The sequence below is a fragment of the Barbus barbus genome (assembly GCF_936440315.1).
Source record: "Barbus barbus genome assembly, chromosome: 5".
Classification (NCBI taxonomy): Eukaryota; Metazoa; Chordata; class Actinopteri; order Cypriniformes; family Cyprinidae; genus Barbus; species Barbus barbus.
In genome coordinates, this window is record NC_136733.1 from 20,757,533 (window position 1) to 20,779,502 (window position 21,970).

At 38.1% G+C, this 21,970-nt stretch overlaps 2 protein-coding genes across 2 annotated transcripts in view; one reads left to right on the forward strand and one right to left on the reverse strand.

Moving 5' to 3' along the window:
- Positions 1-6,792, reverse strand: part of LOC306870430 (SMC5-SMC6 complex localization factor protein 1-like) — a 39,103-nt gene extending 32,311 nt beyond the window's left edge. Inside the window, exons 1-13 of the mRNA XM_079417697.1 lie at positions 6,285-6,792; positions 5,990-6,101; positions 5,069-5,147; positions 4,787-4,956; positions 4,647-4,702; positions 4,372-4,525; positions 3,789-3,959; positions 3,549-3,617; positions 3,047-3,193; positions 2,245-2,411; positions 2,023-2,157; positions 934-1,078; positions 487-634 (exon numbers count right to left, since the gene is read on the reverse strand). Of these exons, the coding sequence (XP_079273823.1) occupies positions 487-634; positions 934-1,078; positions 2,023-2,157; positions 2,245-2,411; positions 3,047-3,193; positions 3,549-3,617; positions 3,789-3,959; positions 4,372-4,525; positions 4,647-4,702; positions 4,787-4,956; positions 5,069-5,147; positions 5,990-6,100 (1,552 nt within the window). The 5' untranslated portion in view covers position 6,101; positions 6,285-6,792. The remainder of the gene's footprint in view (positions 1-486; positions 635-933; positions 1,079-2,022; positions 2,158-2,244; positions 2,412-3,046; positions 3,194-3,548; positions 3,618-3,788; positions 3,960-4,371; positions 4,526-4,646; positions 4,703-4,786; positions 4,957-5,068; positions 5,148-5,989; positions 6,102-6,284) is intronic.
- A 408-nt stretch (positions 6,793-7,200) lies between these two features.
- The window catches only part of LOC306870429 (uncharacterized protein KIAA0825-like), a gene marked incomplete at its 3' end in the record, with an annotated part of 140,295 nt that continues 125,525 nt past the window's right edge, over positions 7,201-21,970 (forward strand). Inside the window, 3 exon segments of the mRNA XM_079417696.1 lie at positions 7,201-7,306; positions 14,069-14,206; positions 20,491-20,659. Coding sequence (XP_079273822.1) covers positions 14,076-14,206; positions 20,491-20,659 — 300 coding nt within the window. The 5' untranslated portion in view covers positions 7,201-7,306; positions 14,069-14,075.

Below are 21,970 nucleotides of genomic sequence, written 5' to 3' on the forward strand. Positions count from 1 at the left end.
ATATTAGAATGACAGAATTATATATATACACACAGTATATACAATTCTGTCATTCTAATATGTATAATATATATATATATATATATATATATATGCTGAAAATTTACTCGCCCTCAGGCCATCCAAGATGTAAATGACTGAACACCAATGGATCCTCTGCAGTGAATGGGCGCCGTCAGAATGACGAATGACAGACATCCCAATAATACACAAGTAATATGTCTTTTGAGTATTGTGATGCTTTTATTAGCTGTTTTAACTCTCATTTTGATGGCATTCACTGCAGAGGATCCATTGGTGAGCAAGTGATGTAATGCTAAATTTCTCCAAATCTGTCCGATGACCAAACAAACTCGCCTACATATTGAACCCTCACCACATAACTGAGGGTTAGTGTATTTTCAGCAAGTTTTCATTTTTGGGTGAAGTATTCCTTTAAGTGCATAAAGTGATTCTTCACCAGTTTCCCACTGCACTATGGGATACCTTGGCACAGTATGGCAATGTGTTCTGCCAGGTCTTTAAAGCCTTTCTCCACCAGACTGCTGTTGAGCGGACTGTGTTCCTGAGCCCAGAACTCCACCACTACACACAGAGTCTCCTGCAGAGTGACCGACATTCCCAGCCTCCAATCCTGCACACACAGTAAAGTTAACCTGCACTGCTGCATCTGGAATGAACATGTCTCAGCAAAATGGTATATTGAATGTGGAAATCTGTTGGCATAATATTGTTGGCATACAGGTGTAGTGTGACAAATTTTAGTTTAAGCTGGGAAATTATCTTTATGAGCTTAGGTCACAACACAATAACGTCATAAAATTAAACCAACAAACTTATAAATGTCTAAAACAGACAGAAGATTTCAATAAACCATGAAGTGGCCGTCGTTTTTATGAAGGAAAGGATAAAAGGAGAAGACTTGAATGACACCTGAGTGGAGTTGAAAGCCCAGAGTACAGTCTTGATCAGCAGCTTGCTGAGTTGCTGAACCGCCCTGGAGGTCAGATTAGACTTCTCCCACATGTTCCAGAAGGTACTGTTCAGAACAGACGCCCGACTGCTTCCGGGTGACCTCCTGCAGAGAGGAAGACAGAGTTGCCATAGATATTAATATTAACATGTAGATACAGCTGCTACAGATACAATGACAGATCTGCTATGTTGAAACCGGCATCATTTTAGGTTCAGGGTTTATATAATATGTGACCCTGGACCACAAAACCAGTCTTAAGTGGCTGGGGTATATTTGTAGCAATAGACAAAAATAGACTGTATGGGTCAAAATTATTGATTTTTCTTTTATGCCAAAAATCATTAGGACATTAAGTAAAGATCATGTTCCATGAAGATATTTTGTAACTTTCCTACTGTAAATATATCAAAACTTAATTTTTGATTAGTAATATGTATTGCTATGAACTTCATTTTGACAACTTTAAGGGTAATTTTCTCAATATTTTGATTTGTTTTGCACCCTCAGATTCCATTTTTTCAAATAGCTGTATCTCGGTCAAATATTGTCCTATCCTAACAAACCATACATCTATGGAAAGCTTATTTATCTCAATTTAAAAAATTTGACCCTTATGACTGGTTTTGTGGTCCAGGGTCACATATAGTTTATTCATTTATCCAGTACATATAAAATATGTCATCCTGTCAAATATGGAGGATACGTAGAAATGTTATGGCAATAAAGAATAGTTGCTAATGTACAATCTAGGCATTAATATCTATTGTTAACGCAGTTCCTTAACCATTGTCTTTCTAGCAAAACAGATTGAATGTAAATACTACAAAGTCTTGATCTTCAACACAAGGTGAACAGTAAGACATCAGCATATCTCCAAGCAGCTACATATTGTGTTTTATTTCTACATTCTTTATGACATGTTTTGTGTTCTGTGTTTATTTTGTGGAGGGGTGGAAAAATACTGCAGTTTCTTTTCTTTGGGCTCTTGCAGAATCAAAAAGTTGCTGTTTTATTGAAGCAGAGATGAACAGAGCTCAGGTGCTCACCCTGAGCTAGCAGCATGAAGCTCCAGCTGAAAGAGTCTCAGGAAGAACTCCTGCAGGTTACAATGGAGACGAAACATCTCAGTGGATGGTGGGCTTGGCAGTGAGTGACAGGTGGGTTCGCTTGCTAGACACATTCTTGAATAAATCAGACAAAATTGCATTACTGACAGAAACTGTATTTAGTTATGAGCTGTTCTAACAGGTAAATTGACTGTTTCATACCGAACTGATGTTTCAAGAAGTGGCCAGAGGCCGCTCTTACATTCTGGACACTGGAGGATCTGAAGAAAGTACTTAGTGTGTCCAGGAGAACCCCAGGTAGGATTGTTGCGCAGGATACGGTGGAGAACTGTGATAAACATGCTGAGGTACAATGGCTTTGCATCACCCTAGAAGTAAGAGAGCAAGAGCAAAGACTGGGTTATCTGGTCAAACTAGAAAAAGGGAGGTGCAAACAAGCTTTTGTAATAAAATACATTTCAAACAGTTCTATCTATTCTAAATAGTTCAGATCATTACATAAACCTCAAGTGTTCAAAACAGATCCCTAAAGAGGAAGGTGGCCGATGACCTGTATAATTCTGATACATCCACAATTATCATTTAATGACAGCAAATAATAACACAAACCATTCTAAAAATATAGCAATTATTTATTTAACATATATAATTGCTTGTCATATTCTATACTCACTTTCATTTAGCTTGACTCTATGGCTGTATGCTCTTTGTACTCAAAGGACAACAATGGCAATTGTTAAATACAGTAGTGAGTTTTTGCATAAAGCAAAAAAAACACCTTTTTATCATTGTATTGCCATGAATTTGTTTACTTTGTGTGAATAGACTTCCAGTGGGTGGTAAAGAATGCTGCTTTTATGTATCAGAAAACACAATCCTTACAACATCCTAAATGAAAAAGAAACTACCACACTTTGCTTTTTAAGAAAGATTACACCAACTGAATGTAAATTTGTGCTGTATAAGTGCCTCTGGGATTTAGAATAGCTCTTATTATACATACATGCAGTGCGTGGTGCATTAGCTGTTGGAGCAGCGGGGCTGGGGGCATCACTCCAGGCTGCAGGGACCCCAGAATCTCCTCCAGAGCTTGAGGGAAGAAGGCACACTCTACCAAGCTCTGCACATTGCTGAAATCTACCGCTGGAATCTGAGTACAAGAGAAACAGAGAAAGAAAGACATACAGGAAATAAGATGACTGATGATAATGCGTTCTCAGGGTCAGTGTCAAATGAGTGCATTCGGACATTTCCGCTTGAGAAACCAGTGGAGGCGCATTGCAATGTTTCTTTAATGGGTATGCCAATCATGAGCGTACCGATCAAACGGATTTGCCTAAATCAGGTGACCTGGCTGTGATGAGTCCTGCGTTTATTACTCCTCTGTGTGACACACAGGAAATTGAATGACCCGATCCTCTTGATGAGTCAAACACTAATTTTTGTACTTTAACAGCTTGTATGGCAGATAGGTGCGTTGAAAAGTTTTTCACAGGTTTGAATACCTGAACTGGCAGGTTTGGTGTGTAGTAGCTGTAGAACTCTGGGACTGTCAAAAGCATTTTCTTCCGTTGCTGAAACGAGATGTCATCTAAGGTCATACTTTATAGAAATTACATTGATAACCGTGACAACTTTCTCATCTGTGCCCAAAATCCATCTGAGAAAGCCATAATTATGTTTCAAAATGATATATACAAGTACCAGAACAAAAAGTGGATGAGGAGAATAAAAATATATTATACCTCCATTATTATGATGTATTCTTTGAGCATTTCCTCCAATTCTTTTTGTGAAAGGTCATCAGTAACATCCATAGATTCAGTGACTGCAGCAGCATCAACGGCCATTTCACAGCTCTCTTCTCCATCGAAGGACTCCAAATTACAAGACCAGTTTAACTCTGAGCAAACATGCTACAAAAAAACAAAACAACGACAAATAAAATCACCAATAGCAAATTCAGAGGTTGAATGTAAAAAGTAAAAGCTGTTCAAATCAAATAAGCAATTTTTTGGTTTGCAAATAACTATCAAAAGTTTAGGATTGGTAAGATTTTAATTTTTTTTTTTTTAAAGAAACCTCTCTGCTCTCCAAGGCAGCATTTATTTATTAAAATCCAGTAACAATACAGCAGTATTTTGAAATATCACAACAATTTAGTATTTTTGAAGTTTGAATGCTCAAGAGACATTATAAAAAAGAAAAGAAAAATACTGTCACTTTTAGTGAATTTAATGACATGATGGTAATTTAACAATGATAGATGTGTCACTTTTATAAACTTTTTTTTTTAAAGCACATAATACTAAGAATAAGTTACTTTACCCCAAAAAGATGTTTGGCTACATAGCTGACACTATAGTGAGGGATTCTGCACTTCTCGCCTTTATCTTTGGATGTATTTGTGGTTATCACATGAGTTACATCATATGAAGTCGACCAGTCTGTGATGACAACAGCTCTGCCTGCTTTTAATATCCTGCAAACAAAATGTGGTTTGTAAAAATTCCCATTTGCAGATTCACCATGAGCATCCAACTAAACATCAACAACATTTCTGAAGGCATGTTGTACAAAGTTGTCACTGTGCACATCCTGACCTGACAAACACACTTCTCTTCGCTGGATCATCAATGTCAATGAGCACTACCCAGTCCTACAGGTGGAGATGGGAAATGACAAACATGTTTAATTTCTTTTAGCTGTTTTCTAAGTGAGTTAACAATATAATGACTTTCACCTGAAATGCTCCAGACACAGTGCCGTTAGACACCCTCTTTCTCCATGTTTTCAGTGGATTGGGTGTTTCAGGGGTCTGAGCTGTTAAGTTTAATTCATACGAAGCCTCTGGAAGCCACACTTTTTGATTCACACTGTCCAGAACAAACTCTGGAGTGACTATCCACTTCCCTGAAACAGAAAGAAACCAAACAGATTCACCATTTCAGTTTATTTTATGCTTATGTGCTATTATTTTATGCTCGCCACTCGATTATGACAGTCAAATCTCCATATTACAGACCTCCAGCACAGGCTGCAATAAACTTTTCACTTGCTAAAGCTTTTTGGATGATGAGGTGAGTTGTTGCCTCCTTATAAACCTGGAACATAGAAACATGTGTCAATGAAATATTGTGAACTGTAAATTAAGTAAAAAAACAAACAAAAAAAAAAAAACGATTTTATCGGACATGTAAAGTCACCTTATTAATCTGGTCTTCAGCCTTACCATGAAATTGTTTAGGAAAAGGTCAAGAACTTGGAGGTTGAGTTTATTCTCATGAGGGTTTCAATTAGTACGGAGAGCAATCTGTGACTATATTAAGATAGTATTGAGGGCAAGGACAAAATTACACAGTCCGAAATACACTGTAGCATCGGGAAGCAATTAGAGTCATTTTTCAGGGCTAATCACCAACACTTTATCATTTTCTACATGCACAGGAAGAAATGCTTGATGTCGTTGGAAGAGAGGCTTGAGTGAAATTAACTGCATTATACAGCAGTGCACTTTTGAGTGGTTAACAAATACTGAATTACATTCTATAATATCAAAAACTAAGTAAATCCTACAGATAATGCTAGAGCTTTTCATACAGTTAACTTGACGCTTTTTCCAATTACTTTTAGGTATATTGGTATATATAGGTATAATAACTGTTATTTAAATATTTAAAACATAATACACTCTTTAAATATTTCGCTCAATGTATGTTCTCATGTGTATTATTGCTACTATCAGTATTATTTTAATAAATTCTGTTTGATATTTCGTATCTAATGCAAACACAGTCAAACACATCACGTCTGATTAAACTCTCCAAATATTTTGGGGCCACTGTACAACAGCAGAACTCTTCATTTATAAGGTTATTACAATAAGTAATATATGGTTACCATGGTAAAGGGTAAGAATTTACGTGTCTTTAGTGCAGATACTTACAGAGCCCCCAAAATATATGCCCCCCAGCTTTCTGATGCCGTGGAGTAACTGTCTTTTCTGGGAATGATTCTTGATGCCAGACATTTGAAAGATGTATTTGTTGTCCACCATCCTAGTGAAGAAAACTAATTATATGATACATATAATGAATAGCATTCAAATAGCATTACAGCTATTGGCTGTTTACAAACACTAAAGCACAGAAGAATCGAAAGTAAAGTTGAATTTACTCTGTGGATCTGAATTAGATTGTGATTTTGCCAGCTGCTGTACATACATAGTTTCTGTATCTTACCTGAAACTGAAAACCGTGAAATCACTCTGATATGATGAATGGTACAGTCTGATCTCGCTCTTACGACAACGACGCGCAAAATTTCATCACTGACCATTCGTCTATATAAAGTGACATTTTATCGAGCGACACCATCAGTACTGTATATATAACACACACAAAACATGATTAATATGACGCTAACTGTAAGATATTTAGATATTTCACCCTTTCGTTGTTTCTGTCATTTCGCTTAGTTTAGTTTCACTTCAAAACTAGCGTTCAGTGTATTGCCTGACCACGGTATATTATTAGGGGTGACCCATATGTTCAAACTCACATAAATATTACTGCCCCTAACTTAAGGTCCATACACTTATAAAAAGTACTGAATATACATTCAAAATAAACAAGAGATAATTTATGAAGTAAAAACCACGAATGAGGAGAATATTATAATGTTAACAAGTACACGCTCCCCCCTTTTCTCTGGGATGTACTCTGCTCCGTAACACGGAAATCCTGGTATGCTTCCGGTTGGTTGTCAGAGACGCTTTTCGCTTAAGAATCACAACAGTGCGTCACGACCACACGTGTTTATAAACAAACGGATGCGACGGCTGAACAGTTAATATACTCGTCCTCGTAAGCGAGCTTGACAGCATGTTATTTAACCATCAGAAAGCATTTTAATCTTATACGACACTTTTGTCTACAATCTTATGTTGTGGATCGATATAAATGACTGAAACACTATTTCTTACATTCCCATTAAAACACTGGCAGTTTCTTTCCATTAGTGCTGCCTCAGAGTTTGAGACTGCCCATTTGCTATATTTACTCGACACTATTTAACTCATGCTTTCAGATTTGATTGCAATAGTAAACACTTCTCAGATCATTTAGGTCATTTCACTGCAATGAAAAGTAAAGATTTGGGAAGAAATGCACCTGGCCAGTCTGCTTGGATTTTAGCCCTGATAGTCATTCATTGCTGTTGGATTTAATGTGATGAAGAGCCCCTGAAACCACAGCGTGAAAAGGTACTGTGCTCAGTGTTAAGTAGTATTTACTGGTGTGTGATAATGGGGATTGGACCATCAGTGGTGATGTAGTACAATAGTTACATGCTTTGAAAGAACCGGCATGTATATATGCACTTCTGTGTCAAAGAGCTGTTTGACATGAAATGCTTTTGGAAAGTGATGTGATTTGGTGTTACATACTGTAGTTCTATTTTAACAGCATTTTGCTAATTCTTTTATAGTTATTGTGAATGCAGATTTTATTAATTGAAAGATATATGTGTGTGTGTGTATATATATATATATATATATATATATATATATATATATATATATACACACACACATACACACACACACACACACACACACATATATATATATAAAGACAAAATTGCTCTGTTGGCTGTGGAGTCAAGGCATTTACGAATATGATTAAAAGATGAATATGAGACAAAACTACAGAATGTCACATTTTATTATTGGGTGATTCAACACATACATGTTTTACCAGATAAGAAGTTCAGCACTTTTAGAGTTTCATCCCTCTATCTGATGTGAGCATAAGTATTGTAACAGTTGCCTCACAGGTCTTTCTAAGTGATCAGCTGTGTCCTGTTGCATTAATTCTTCAGATATTAAAAGCAGGGAATGTGTTGTATCAGTTATATCCATTACTTCTGCATTCTGAATCTTGCATTCGATGATGACACACACAAACCAGGATGAAGACGAGGGAGCTGACTTTGAGAGAATAGCAAGCAATTTGAATGCTAAACAACAGAGAAAACAACAGTAGTTGATGACAGACAAATCATAAAAGCTGTGAAAATGAATCCTAAAAGACGTGTCTGTAAAATCACCAACAAGTTCCAGAAAGCTGGGGTGATGCTCTGACAATCTACTGTCCTCAGGAGACTTTGACACAGAATTACAGATGCTACACAGCAAGATGCAAACCTCTGACCAGCACCAAAAATAGAAAGGCAAGATTAGAGTTTGCAAAAAAGCACAAAGGTGAGCCAGAAGAGTTTTGGAACTGTGTTTATGGACTGATGAGACATAGATGAACCTTTATCTAAGTGATGGGAAAGCAAAAATGTGGAGAAAAAAAGGGAGCTGCAAATGATCCCAAGCATACAGCCTCATCTGTAAAGCATGGTGGAGGTGGTGTCGTGGCATGGGCATGCATGGCTGCCTCTGGATCAGGCCCTCTCAACTTTACTGATGACTTAATGTATGATGACTGTAGCAGAATGAATTTGGAAGGGTACAAAACCATCTTGCCTACCAATATTCAAGAAAATGCCACCAGATTTATTCGGAAGTGCTTGATATTGCATCAGGTCAATGACCCAAAACACCCTGCCAGTTCAGTCAAGAAATTTATAAGGGCAAAGAAATGAAAAGTCTTAGATTGCCCAATCAATCTCCAGATTTAAATCCGATTGAACATGAATTTCACCAGCTGGAGACGAGAGTAAAGGCAGAAACTCCCCAAAACAAGCAACAATTGGAATTGGCTGCATTAAAGGCTGGGAAAAGTATTTCAAAGGATGAGACCAAGAGTCTGGTGATGTCTATGGGTCACAGACTCACTGCTGTGATTGTGCGCAAGGGATCTGCAACTAAATAATAGCTTTTAATCTTTTATATCTGCCTTATGTTCAACTGTCCCAATACTTATGCTCACATCAATGAGTGGGATGAACTCTAAATGTGCTGCTCTTTTTATTTGGTAAAACATGTATGTAATCGGCTAATAATAAAATGTGACATTCTGTAGTTTTGTCTCATATTCATCTTTTAATCATATTTGTATATGTCTTGACTCCACAGCCAACAGAGCAATTTTCCTGTTCCAATACTTATGGAGGGCACTGTATATATAATTGTTGTTTTTTGTTGTTTTTTTTTTCATTTTAAAAATCTTATGCTCACAAAGCCTACATTTATTTGATCAAAAATACAGTACAAACCATATTATTTTAAAATATTAGCAAGGTTACTTATATTTTGAAATGTAATTTATTAATGTGATGGCAAAGCTGGCAATTTTCAGCAGCCATTACTTCAAACTTCTGTGTAGCATGATCCTTCATAAATCATTGTAATGTGCTGATTTGATATTTTTAAAACAGTTGTGCTGCTTAATATTTTTGTGAAAATTGTGGTACTTTTTTCTTGATTCTTTGATGAATAGAAAGTTTAAAAGAACAGTATTTATTTGCCCAACTCAATCCGAGCAGCTGAGTCAAGCCATCTTCAAGAATCGGCTTTATTTTACCCTCTAACCCTAGCACTATCTATTTTAGTTCTATTCTTTGAAAAAAAAAAAAAAAATTGCCCCTTTTAGACTTGCACTCTATTCATTTACTGCTTGTTTTCTTAAAAAAATAAAAATAAACTAACACTAGCTTCTCTATTCTTTTTATTCTTTTTGTATTCTATTTGTTTAATTTGTATTTATTATACAATTAACAAAAAGCAAAAAAGGCCTCTAATACTAGCTTGCTTTATTCTTTTTCTATTCTATCTGTTTTCTTTTGATTTATTATATAATTAGAAGAACAAAAAACCTTGCTATGTGTACTGCGTTAGGCTAACTGAGACTTGTTATAGCAATTGCATATTATTGCCCTTTTGTTGATTTTGATTGCTTCCATTGTCCTCATTTGTAAGTCTGCTAAATGACTAAATGTAAATAGAAACCTTTTGTAACATTATAAATACCTTTACTATCACTTTTAATCAATTTAACTCATCATTGCTGAATAAAAGTATTAAAAAACATATCGACCCCAAACATTTGTAGTGTAGGCTTGTTAGAATTGATAGTTTTGATTTTGTCTCTAGTTCTAGTTTGTTTCTATACTTTTGTCTCTAGATTTTACTGTGTAAAAATGGGTCTCTGAGCTTGAAAAATTTTATGCTTCACTAAAATTGGAAGTGGACATATCTAATATAAATTTTTTTTACGACTTTAAATCTATGTGTATAACCCTGCAATTAAGTCAAAATCATATTTCAACTTCCCATCGGACCAACTGTGATTGACTAAATAAATGTGAATTTTGAATAGGCTATCGATATGAATTAAAATGCTCTGCAATGAAATGTGTCCATTTCAGTCTGCTTAAACAACCTGATTTCTAGCTCTTGAAAATTAAGTGTTGTTGGATGACATTGAGAAAAAAAACCTGAGAGTGGTTACCATGGTAGCCTTTATTTAATTAATCATAACAGTAATTGTGAACATAACTTCCATTACATTTCCTATATATGACGGTGACTTCTTATTTTTTGTACTACTGCAGCTCTCATTCATGTTGTAGCTCCTGACATATTTTGACAAATTCAGCTGAAACTGAAATGCAGTGGAAACTTTTGAATACAGTAGTTCACATGTTAGCCAAAAATTGTGAAGTATAGTAAAATATTGTCATAACCATTCCAGGACAAGTTCAGGAAAAGTCATCCGGCAAAAAAACAACAACATGCTCACAGTCAGTAAACACAGACTGGATTTATTCCCCTGGAACTTTTTTCTTTCTTCCTTGCATTCATTCTTTTTTCACATTCACCTGTGTTGTATGAATATTGCACACTTTTGCTGGTCTCAACCAACCAACCAACAAACACAACATTCACACTATTTTGGAGGAAAACAATATAATACATCAAATATCCCAAAAGCTTTATTTAAGAGTTTTGGGAGCTAGAACATGATAAAAAAAAAACTCTTTTAGACAGTTAGCAGAGGCACTGGCTGCTAAATATTTCACACTGCTACCTCCATTCTGAGTGTAGAGCAGTTTGTAAGGGTAGACATGCGGAAAAATACTAGTGTGTCTTTAAGTGTCGAGAGAATACATCTGCCCCAGCTCTCTCTCTCTCTCACACACACACACACACGTATGCACAGCACCAGCTCTCTTCCTTGTGTGGCAGCTTTCAGAACTACTATGGGACTCCACAACATTTGAGTTCAAAATAGATAAGACAAAGGAAATGGAGGGTGCATCTGCCTAATTGGGCCCTATGTGGTGACAGCATGAACCTGACACTTTTCCCACAACTCTCATGCGGATGAGACACGGCTGATGATGCACATCCCTTTGTAACATCGGCTACACATACGCGTGTACACACAGACATTGACGCAGTCGGTCCCTGTGTAATTACACTGTTCAGTTCCTAATCCTGTGTCTTAAAAACCTACACAAGTCACTCTCTCTCTCTTCACTCTTTCCCCTCAGACAGTAGTCGAGGCTTGAATAGAGTTTAGAAAATAATAACACGCGAGCTTAACTGCGGAGTCTGTCAAGTGAGGGAAATAATATTTGTCCAGCTGGACAGCCTTTGCCTTTGTGCAGGCTAAATTAATGTTGAGATTTCTGTCTGCGCGAGGAGAAAGGGCTGTCGTGTCGGAGAGGAAGTGCGAGCTGTTTGGTGTTTGACAGGGATTATTAAAATCAGCCCAGATGAAGGGGAGAGGGGTGCCAGCAAAGCCAAATTGACACTGACACTCTCCATTACACTCCACTTGACTTGCGATGACGACGTTGATACAGTCTCTCTCTCGAGCGCGTGCTGGATCTATGTGAGACTTGAACGTTAAGGGCTTTATAGCAATCTGAGGCCAGATGGATTGCTTATTTAAAGCGAGGGCAAGAAGATGTGTCAGTCTATATCCTGTCGGCATCTGATAATACCGCAAGGCCGCTCTTTCCAATATGCATGTATTACCACCGAGCTGTACTGTTAATTGAATGGCACTCCAGCTTGACACAGAGAGGGGAGGCGGATAGATGAAAAGCAATGGATTGAGGCTAGAAATATTTATGGCAGATGATAACTAGCACCTTGTTCCAGCTGCGCTTTGACGCGCAAAGATCTTGCTGGAGGTAAAATCAAATCATTTCGTGTAAGGGGCCGTCATATATGTTCGAGGACACATTTCATCAAACATAAAGGCTTCCCTTTTCAAACTTACATTTGATCCCATTCATACAAATGCAGTACACAAGCAGACATTGATTATTTCTTTCCACTTGTTTTCATTTTACTGGCAATGGCTGTCCACAAAGTAGGTTAGATGTGAAATGGAGCTGTATAGAGATGTATTTTACCCAATACAGTCATTTGCTGCAGGAGAAACTATTCTGTACTTTTGTTCATTTCACTTGGGTTGCCAGATCTCACTGAAAAAGCCCAACTTTCCTTGCCTAAAAGTCCTTTTTACTTTTTCACTTTTATTTTGGGGTGGTTTTATGAATTATGATGAGAGAAACATAAAACAAAACAAAACAAAATTTAAATTAAATACTAATTATATTAAACAAGGTTGGTAATGAATAAATCTCTTTGGCATCTTTTGGCAAAAAAAGTCTTGGAAAAAACTGAAACCTAGGGCAAAATGTGTCACACTTTATTATGCTACCTAGGCATTAGCAATACCAAAGATGCAACTACTGTATATTCTGGAAAAAAGCCCCAAAATGCAAACTGTGACTTTCCAAATTTATATCCAGCTTTATGAAGTCACAAGCCCTAAGAGTCCGAGTCTGTTGAAGTATTTTTCCAGCTGATGAATGATGAAACATTGACAGCCAATCAGAATCCATCCTGTTTTAAAGAACTGGAGTATTTACAGTGGCAGACGACATAAGAGCAGTGCATGCTTATAATCAGCAGAATGATTATTAAAGGGCCGTTCACACTAAGGACGATAAGTTTAACAATATCTATACAGTTTTAATTATTGCTTTAAGTCTGTTCAGTCAGAATACACCTGACATTAAAGAGCTACCCAGATAGCACACGTACGTCTGCAAGATGTCTGTTAAAGATCTCGTGATCTGGAAAGCATCTGCTGTCTACAAACGTCTGGCAGACGTCTTTCAGATGTCAGTTTTACATACATTCTAAATCATAAACATCTTAAAGACATCTAATAGACGTCTATTTGATATCTAAAAGGAAACGTCCTATAGAAGTATTACAGATGAGCAAACACCCTAAATAATACGTCTTGCAGATGTAAATGCAGACATCAAATAGACGTCTTGGAGATGTACGTGTGCTATCAGGGTAATGGCAGAAGACAAATCTGCAGCACAGTATAATAAAAAACAATAATAAACAAAACAACATTTGGTCATCATTGGTTTGGACGCTAATAGAGTTGTTATATATTTTTATTGAGGGGGAAGTCGTGGCCTAATGGTTAGAGAGTCGGCCTTGTAATCCAAAGGTTGCGGGTTCGAGTCCCCGGCCGGCAGGAATTGTAGGTGGGGGGAGTGAATGTCCAGCGCTCTCTCCACCCTCAATGCGACTGAGGTGCCCTTGAGCAAGGCACCGAACCCCCAACTGCTCCCCGGGCGCCGCAGCATAAATGGCTGCCCACTGCTCTGGGTGTGTGTTCACGTTGTGTGTGTGTGTTCACTGCTGTGTGTGTGCACGTTGGATGGGTTAAATGCAGAGCACGAATTCCGAGTATGGGTCACCATACTTGGCTGAATGTCACTTCACTTTCACTTTCTTCACTTCACTTATAGTTATCATTCTTGGTGTGGATTAGCCTTTATTCGCATACAGTAAGTGGACATGGCAACACTGACCCTATTTCAAAACAAAATGGTAAATAGTCTTCCTTAAACAGAGCTGAAGGGCTGCATTTACCTCATGGTCTAAATGTATATAAATATGAGGACTGAAGTATGTTTTTAAAGTAGGAAAGAAATGATAAAGTTTCACCAGTGTTTCATTGTTTTGCAGGGAAGAGATGGACTGGCAAGGTGACTTCCTGCATGACCATGCATTTGTGGAGCTGCAGGTGGAAGGAATCCCCAGTGAGATGGACATCCAAAACCTGATCAGAGACACAGAGGAGAAACTCAGACTTAACGCCTGCAGGTCAGTAGCCTAGAGGACTTGCAAAAAACAAAACAAAACAAATTAATTTTTTTTAACAATAGTGTAGATTATTTGTGTTTGCAAGGCATAAAGGGAAAGGAATACTCGGAATAAATGATCAACAAATCAGTAATGTTTTACACTAGGCCTATATGTCATTTTTAGGTCTGTGTGTTTGTATTACAGTGATGTTGCATATTTTATAGAATAAAAGCCATCTATGCTCAATCCTGAGATACTTATAAAAAAGATTATGGATTGTCATTTACTGTTATACAGGGAATACAGCCCTTCATCTCAAACACATAAACACACATCTTGTAGGTTTTTAATGGACTGACGCATTCAAAATGAGACAGTCTCAATTTGTATTGATCTTCCATGTGCTTCAGTTTTAAAGGTGCTGGTTCTTTAGAAGATTATTGATCACACTGATATAAAATGCATCAATATTTTAATATATATGACCAAGGTGTTTGTACTACAAGGATACTGTATGAATGGCTACTCTCAGCAAACCAAATATATTTTACTCTCAGGTAAATATATTAAGCACAATGATTTTTTGTCATGTAGGAGATGTAGGGCGGTAGCAGTTGTTTAGTGCTTGAGTGGACATTATAGCGCTTCATTTTCAGAGCTATTATTTCCACAGAAGCTTCCTCCAGTGTCAGTAATCCTAACATTGAGACCACATGATTAATTGAGGGTTGATGAATAGCATGCCACTTCATCTGAAATCAATGAACTTAAACACATTCTGAATGTAAGCTTGCAGCTAGACCGCTTTTTCCATTTTGATGGGAGGTTGTGGTATTATCAGATATTACGGTTTTGTTGTCGGTGAAGGACATGTTGACGAGCGCCCCTGAACTTGTTTCTCTCGCTCTGTTTTAATTCGCAAAAAAAAAAAAAAATCTTTTTACACCGGTAATGCAGCTCAGATTCTCACCTGCATCGGTAGTTTTGGAGGACATGCTTCTCACGACTAGATTTCTGTTTGTTCTCCTGATCCTTCCCTTTCTACCTCATCCTTTTCCTCCCTCCCTATGGCACCTCTTTCCATTGTGCCGCCGGTTTTGAAAAAAATCTATCTCTGCCATGCTTTTATCCTTTATGTTGCTTTGAGGACACGCGCAGACCAGAAGGGTCTACGCTAAATGTGTTGTGCGTGAACAAAGGCGGTCTTACTCCCCCCTGCCATTAGACACACGTTCTCATTCCTGTCTGTCCGGCCTCTCTCCTCTCCAAATGGGAAAGTAATAATTGAAGATTCCACATCTTGAAACGAAAACCCTTGTGTGGGTAATTCAAGGATTATTACTGAAGGCCGAGACAGTTTTTCTGCCTCTCTAAGCATTAAAGGGTTATTTTGTGTTCTTGGAGAAAGATGGAAGATGGGGAACCATTATAAGAACAAAGAACCCGGATAATAGGGAATTGCGCCTAGGAGAAAGAGAAAGGGAGGGCGGAAGGGGTGTAGCTCCAATGGTCAGTCGGAGCCGAGCCAATGTAGATGGACGTGGGCAACGGCTTCACCCTTTTCCGTGACCTCCTCTGGGGTGGGCCAAAGCTGTGCTCTACACCTGCTATCTGATCCACTTATCCTAGGACAAACCCAAGAGAAGAACGGGAAACCGGAGAATTCGCCACTGACTGGCTTGTTTCTCGGTCCTAACCCATTTTTGGGTCAACGAGACGGGACGCCTCCTCTCGGCTCTAGGATGTCGGAGATTTGCCTAAGAGCCGCTTCTTAATTGAAGGAGATTAAGATAGCCTGTCAAACAGCCTCGGATCTCCCAAATTGAAACGCTGTTATCCATTAAGCTTCATCAAATCGGACACTCGGGGAGGCCACCGGCAGCATGCCGGCCCCTAATGAAGTGTCAGCCATAGTACACCGACAGGAGGCCGAGCTTCGGATTTCAACCCGGCTTATGGAAGATAGCCGCAGCGGCATGCCAATTTACCTCGTGTGTGCGTCCTGACAAATAACCCGTTGGGGGTTTGGCACCGGAGGAGGCTAAGCGGGCCAGATCTGGAGTCGGCGGGATCCACTTTCATGGGTCTCATTGGGTCCGGCATATTCAGGGAAAGAGAGGCCTTCTTTGATAGCTCCCAGATAGGTTATTTGTTTCCTGGGCACATGACTTGGTGCTCACTGAAGCTGGGGCTTATTTGAAAAAGATATTTTCCTCTCCCTCCCTCTCACCCTGCTATTTCCTTCTCTGCTTCACTCTCCTGGAGCGCGACAGCCCACCCACACTAAATTAATTTTGACAAGGAACTTAAGATAACGTCAAAGCGCTGACTAATCAGTGTATTGGGTTTCTGTAAGGCAGAGAGCTGTGAAACATGCCATCATATTTAATAAAAGATTCCCGTTGCCTCTATCTTTCTTTCTAGTCCTCTTGTTCTCCTCCCGCACCCTCTCGCTCTCTCTTTACCTGGTCTGTCATGTCTGGTTTGTGCGGATTTGAAAAACAATTACAGTTTTTGGAAGCGTGATTGGCAGACAGGGAGGAAGCAGAGAATGAGGCTTAAGGGAGCTTTCGCTAGTCTCTGCGCTCAGGGTTTTGTGTGGAGCTGGTCTCCCTGAAATTCCTTTCAACTTCTCCTTTTGTTGTTGTTTGATTTAAAGGGTAGATTAATCAGGAATTTTTTGTGCGCGTGTGAGGCTGTTGACGGTCTTTTTGGCTTTAGTCGGTGTGTTTCTCTGAGACGCTCTCTCTCTCTCTGTGTCTGCTTCTGTTCTTTCTTTCTTGTTGTGTGTGGCTGCCGAGTCAGTGAAAATCGTGTTATTGGATCTGATGAATCTGGGGGGGGTTAGCACACCTCTTCAGGTGAGGTCAGATCAGTGAGGGCACATTGTCTTCACTTTGAGATATGTCTGTATACCTATTTTTTATTTATTTAGGAATAGATATTTCATATAGGTATCTCAGTGTATGTACCTTTAATTAGTTGTATGTAATTATATCTCATATTTGTGAAATGTTCATATTCGTAGGTACATCGTTAAATAGCAATGAATCAAAACAAATGAGCAGTGCTTAATTTCATATATTATGTCATGTGTCATCAAGTATTATACTCTTTATATGGGTAAATGGTACAAAGTATTTTTACTGCGGTTAGTAAATATGGAGAAAAAAAAATAAGGCAGTGGTTCCCGACTACACTCTTAAAAAATAAAGCTGCTTAAAAGGTTCTTCACAGCAATGCCATTTGAAGAACCATTTTTGGTTCCACAAAGAACCATTCAGTCAAAGGTTCTTTAAAGAACCATCTCTTTCTTACCTTTTTTATAATCTGAAGAACTTTCTTGCACCACAAAGACCCTTTTGTGAAATAGAAAGGTTCATCAGATGTTAAAGGTTCTTTATGGAACCATTTAGACAAAAAAGGTTCTTCTATGGCATTATTTTTAAGAGTGTATTGGACTGCAATAAACAGTGCATTCATGCATAGTTAGGATAGATGCTTTGTTAATATTTTAAATGAGTGAAATGACATCATATTTAATATTAATAAATGTTTGTGTTTCTGATTATTATTATTTTTTTAAGTTGTTATTTTATCAAATCAATTTTGGTGCTGTTTTTAGTTCGTAACTTGATGTCTGATGGAAAAATCAGATTTTTTTTGTTTTGTTTTGTTTTACTTTCTTTTGCTTTGACAGTGGTCTAGGTCTTTATACTGACACTTACTGGTATGGATGCAGCATAACAGGGAATTGCATCACAATGCCACTGTAGACTTTTCCATATACACATATGTAGATTAGTATCCAATAAAAGACGAGTTCCCAATGTGTCAGCGACCATGTGAGGGAATTAAACCACTTGTTCTAGGATGACTGGAGTTTTAAAATTTGTCAAAAATAATATTATTCTTTTAAGTATAAAATATATTTTGGATGGAGGGAAAAAATATTTAGTGCACTTAGTGTAGAATGCTTTATATGTGCAAACCAAAATTTTCCCAAAAGCTCATTTAGTCTGATTGTATTTATTTTTTAGAAAAAAAAAGTAATTCATTTTGAACCCATAATCTATTCATATGTGAAGCATGTCCCTTAAATATTTATTGTTGCAATGTGAAACTCTGACACTTCATCAGTGGCAGCCGGCCAGAAGTTTGACAGCAGCTGCCCCTTTGATTGATTCCAGTCCTCATGAGTGCTCAGACCAACACTGTCCGTGACTCGCCTTCAGTGATCGCTGACCCCATCCAGCTCCAATACAGAAGGGATTCCGCAGGCGTTGGCCAATGGCAGGAGTGTATGCGGATGAGAGATGGGACTTTTATGAAGTTTTAGCGTTGTGTGGCTGCACAGATGGAAGCTCGTTTAGACCCTGCTGTTTGAGCAGAGTCCTGGGGTGACGCCTGGCTCAGCACCGGCTCTGAGCACAAATCCTTATTTTATTAGAAACATTAAACAGACTTAGTATATCTGCCTTTCTGCTAGCTCTGGATGGCTACACTTAACTAATGTATAAGAGCTAAGCTGAGCGATATCCTTGAGTTAACAACGTTCACAGAAAACACAGAGGAGCAAATAATAGTCATGAACTTGTTCAGAACACCCTATAAACACAATAGTTCACATGAAACTTCTCAAAATACACCAAAGTGGTAAAATAAACTGTAAAAGTGAAGTAAATCAGCACATTTAATTACAATTTGGCTGCTTTCGTCAACACGCGTCGACTATAAGCGGAATTTCATCACTATAAAAGGGCAGTTTTGTTTGTGTGTCTGTGTCGACAGCATCTTTAGTGTGTAAAACAGAATTTTTATGTTCCCTGTTAGCGTTTGTGTTTTTACAGCGAGCTTTAGGCTGTTCATTAAACAGAATGGGAAGATTTGCTTTTCCAGCACCTTCATGTCCTCTCGTCACACATATTTCCTTTTTACTACAAAAAGAGACACATTTGTTGGATTCCTGTCGGCAACCTTGCATTTTAACCAACGAAAAGAGCCCTCTTCATCTTTGCTTTCTACATTATTCAGCTGCATATCGTTAAAATTAACAGCCCTTTATGTTCACTTTATGTTTGCTCTCTTTTTTTCGAGGAAGTAAAACTGTGTCAGGTTTAAATGGAATTTAATAAGCTGCCATTCGAAGGCATCTGGACTCATGCATAGCCGTAGTGTTTACAGCAGTGGTTTATGTCGCTTTGTAATAGAAGTGTCTGTGTTTCAGCTGCTGTGTGTGTGTGTGTATGTACCTGTATGGCTTTACGGCTTTGTGTCATGTCTCATTTTTCACGGATAGAAGGAGACAGAAGTGCTGATGCCGTGGGGTTATGAGGAAGATCGGCTCATCCTGTGTCGTTGAGAGAGACGTGCCACATGCCGAAACACGCACACACAACTGATATATTGATGTCTGTGTTCATTAGCCTCAATGTGGGTGAAATCAGCTGTAGAGTGACGGTAACCGGAGTGTACTTGAGTTTAAAGAGACAGCTCGCATGTAACACATTGTGAAGGTGCATAAAAATAACTTCAATGCTAAAAGTTCATTGTAATTCAACTGCGCAATATGAAGTCAGACAAAGATTCTCTAAACAGGATGTCCATGTTGTGTCTATTTTTCTTTGACGTTTTACTGATAGAAGAAGTGGATCGCACAAAGCAGGCAGTTTTCAAACTTCAGAATGTGTAGGAACCACAGCTGTAATTGCCCCAGCAGAGCCCCACAGACAAAGCTTCGTTAGCAATATTAGATATTGTTGGCTATATGTTCATGCTTTCAGGTATCATTGACAATGCAACCCTCCCTGCCCTGTTTAATACATTTTACCATGTTTTTAATTCATTTAAATGTATTTTTTTATTTTACTTATATTTTTTCTTTTATTTTTCCCAATATTTTTTTTTTTTTTTTTTTTTTTTTTAAACTTCTGCATATTTCATCCACATAAAAGAGTGTGTGGGCCTAGTTTTGAGGACTTGCTTATCACAATTGTGTGTAGCTATGTAAACTAGAAAAAAATCTTCCAACTTTTTTTCTTAGTCTTTTCTGTATGCCACATGGCCATTATGTATGTATGTATGTGGGGGTCAGCAAACAAGCAGGGCAGGTAAAAATCTGAACTACTGACCTAAATGAGTCAGCAGAACAAATTATTGAACCCTGGGACATTAGTATTTTAATATTGCTTTACGTTGATTTAGTGCCATTAAACAGCGGAAAGTAAATCACTGACACTGAAGACTTTTATGCAGAGTTTGTACCCCTTCTTGAGAGTTTGTGTTTCTTCCTTCTATTACAGTATTGAACAGAACCTGAAGGAACTGCAGGCCAAGGTTGGTGAGGCCAGTAGCGGAGAGAGAGTGCCCAGTCCAATAGAATGCCTCCAGTGGTTCAGTCAGCGCAACTTGAGCATTCTGACACCAGTGGCTACAGGACACCAAGAGCTTCTGGACTTCCTTCGAACCTTGGTGATCAAAAGCATACTTTTTTTTGTTAACAACTGTTTATTGAATTTTATTCTCTGGAACAGTAGTACAAAACAAAAAGCAGCTGTACAAATTTAGAACCCACCCCAACACATCCTGCTCCTTGGTAGACTTAAAAAAAATAAAAAATAATAATAATAAAATATATTTATTAATAGATAAACAAATAACAATAAAATAATTTTTACAAAGATTTTAGAAAAGAAGACTGAATGCTATGAATTAACAGTTTTCACGTCAGATCCATGTATATGAGAAGAAGAGAGTTCCATCGAGATAATGTCCAACAAATACACAGTCCAGGTTCGTCTGTCCATTGTGTGAGGAGGATTCCAACGGTTGACCAGCAATTTTTTGCTGCTGTGAGAGCAGCTAACAGTAAAGATCTTTGTTGGACGGACAAGGTGAAGTCATTCATGAAAAAATGGCGCGGAGTCAAACATATCTCAGTACCCAACAAATATGATAGGTCCAGTGAGAGCTAAGTCCAAAAAGGTGAGAGAAAGGGGCACTCCCCCCAAAAAAAATGCAAAAACGTGCCTAAAACTCCTTGGAAACAGAGACTACACTTAGGAGAAGACGACAGATTCATAAAAAAACGTTTCATTGGAGTCAAGTAAACCCTATGCAGCAATTTCCAATGAATCATTTGGTGATTAGGGTTTTTAGAAGACAATTTAAACATACCCCATACCTGATTGGAAAATAAAACATGCACATCCTCATTAAGATCCTTAGCCCAAACAGTAGTAATAGATAAAGGTTTGAATGAATGCTCAAGAAGAAAGAGATAGATGACTAAAGCAGAGGAGGGAGATTCCTCAGAAGGAAGGATTAGTTTGTGCAAAAGGTGAACAGGCAGTTGAGTGTTTCAAGGCACCCCATATGCCCATAAGGCCGATCTAATACACAAATACATAAAAAAGGAGCTGCCTGCAGATTATATTGAGTTTTAAGATTCTGGGAGGATTTTAAACCACTGTCATCATAGATATCTCCCAGAGTGTTTATGAGTCCATTGCGGACAATAAAACGGAGTACTGCCTGACAAAAGGTTATTATTGTGGAAAATAGACGAATGCCTATGCCATTTTGTAGCTAGTTGTGAACGTCATTCAACATCCCTCCATATGGAGAGGAGATGGGTTACAATGGGACCAAACCGAGATTTACACTGCCTAAGCGGAACTCCCGAGAAAACAAGAAGCGTCAATTTATACGGATAAACGATAGATTCCTCAATTGCTCTCCAAGACACAGAAGCGTCAGGATCAAACCTAACTGATAAAGGGG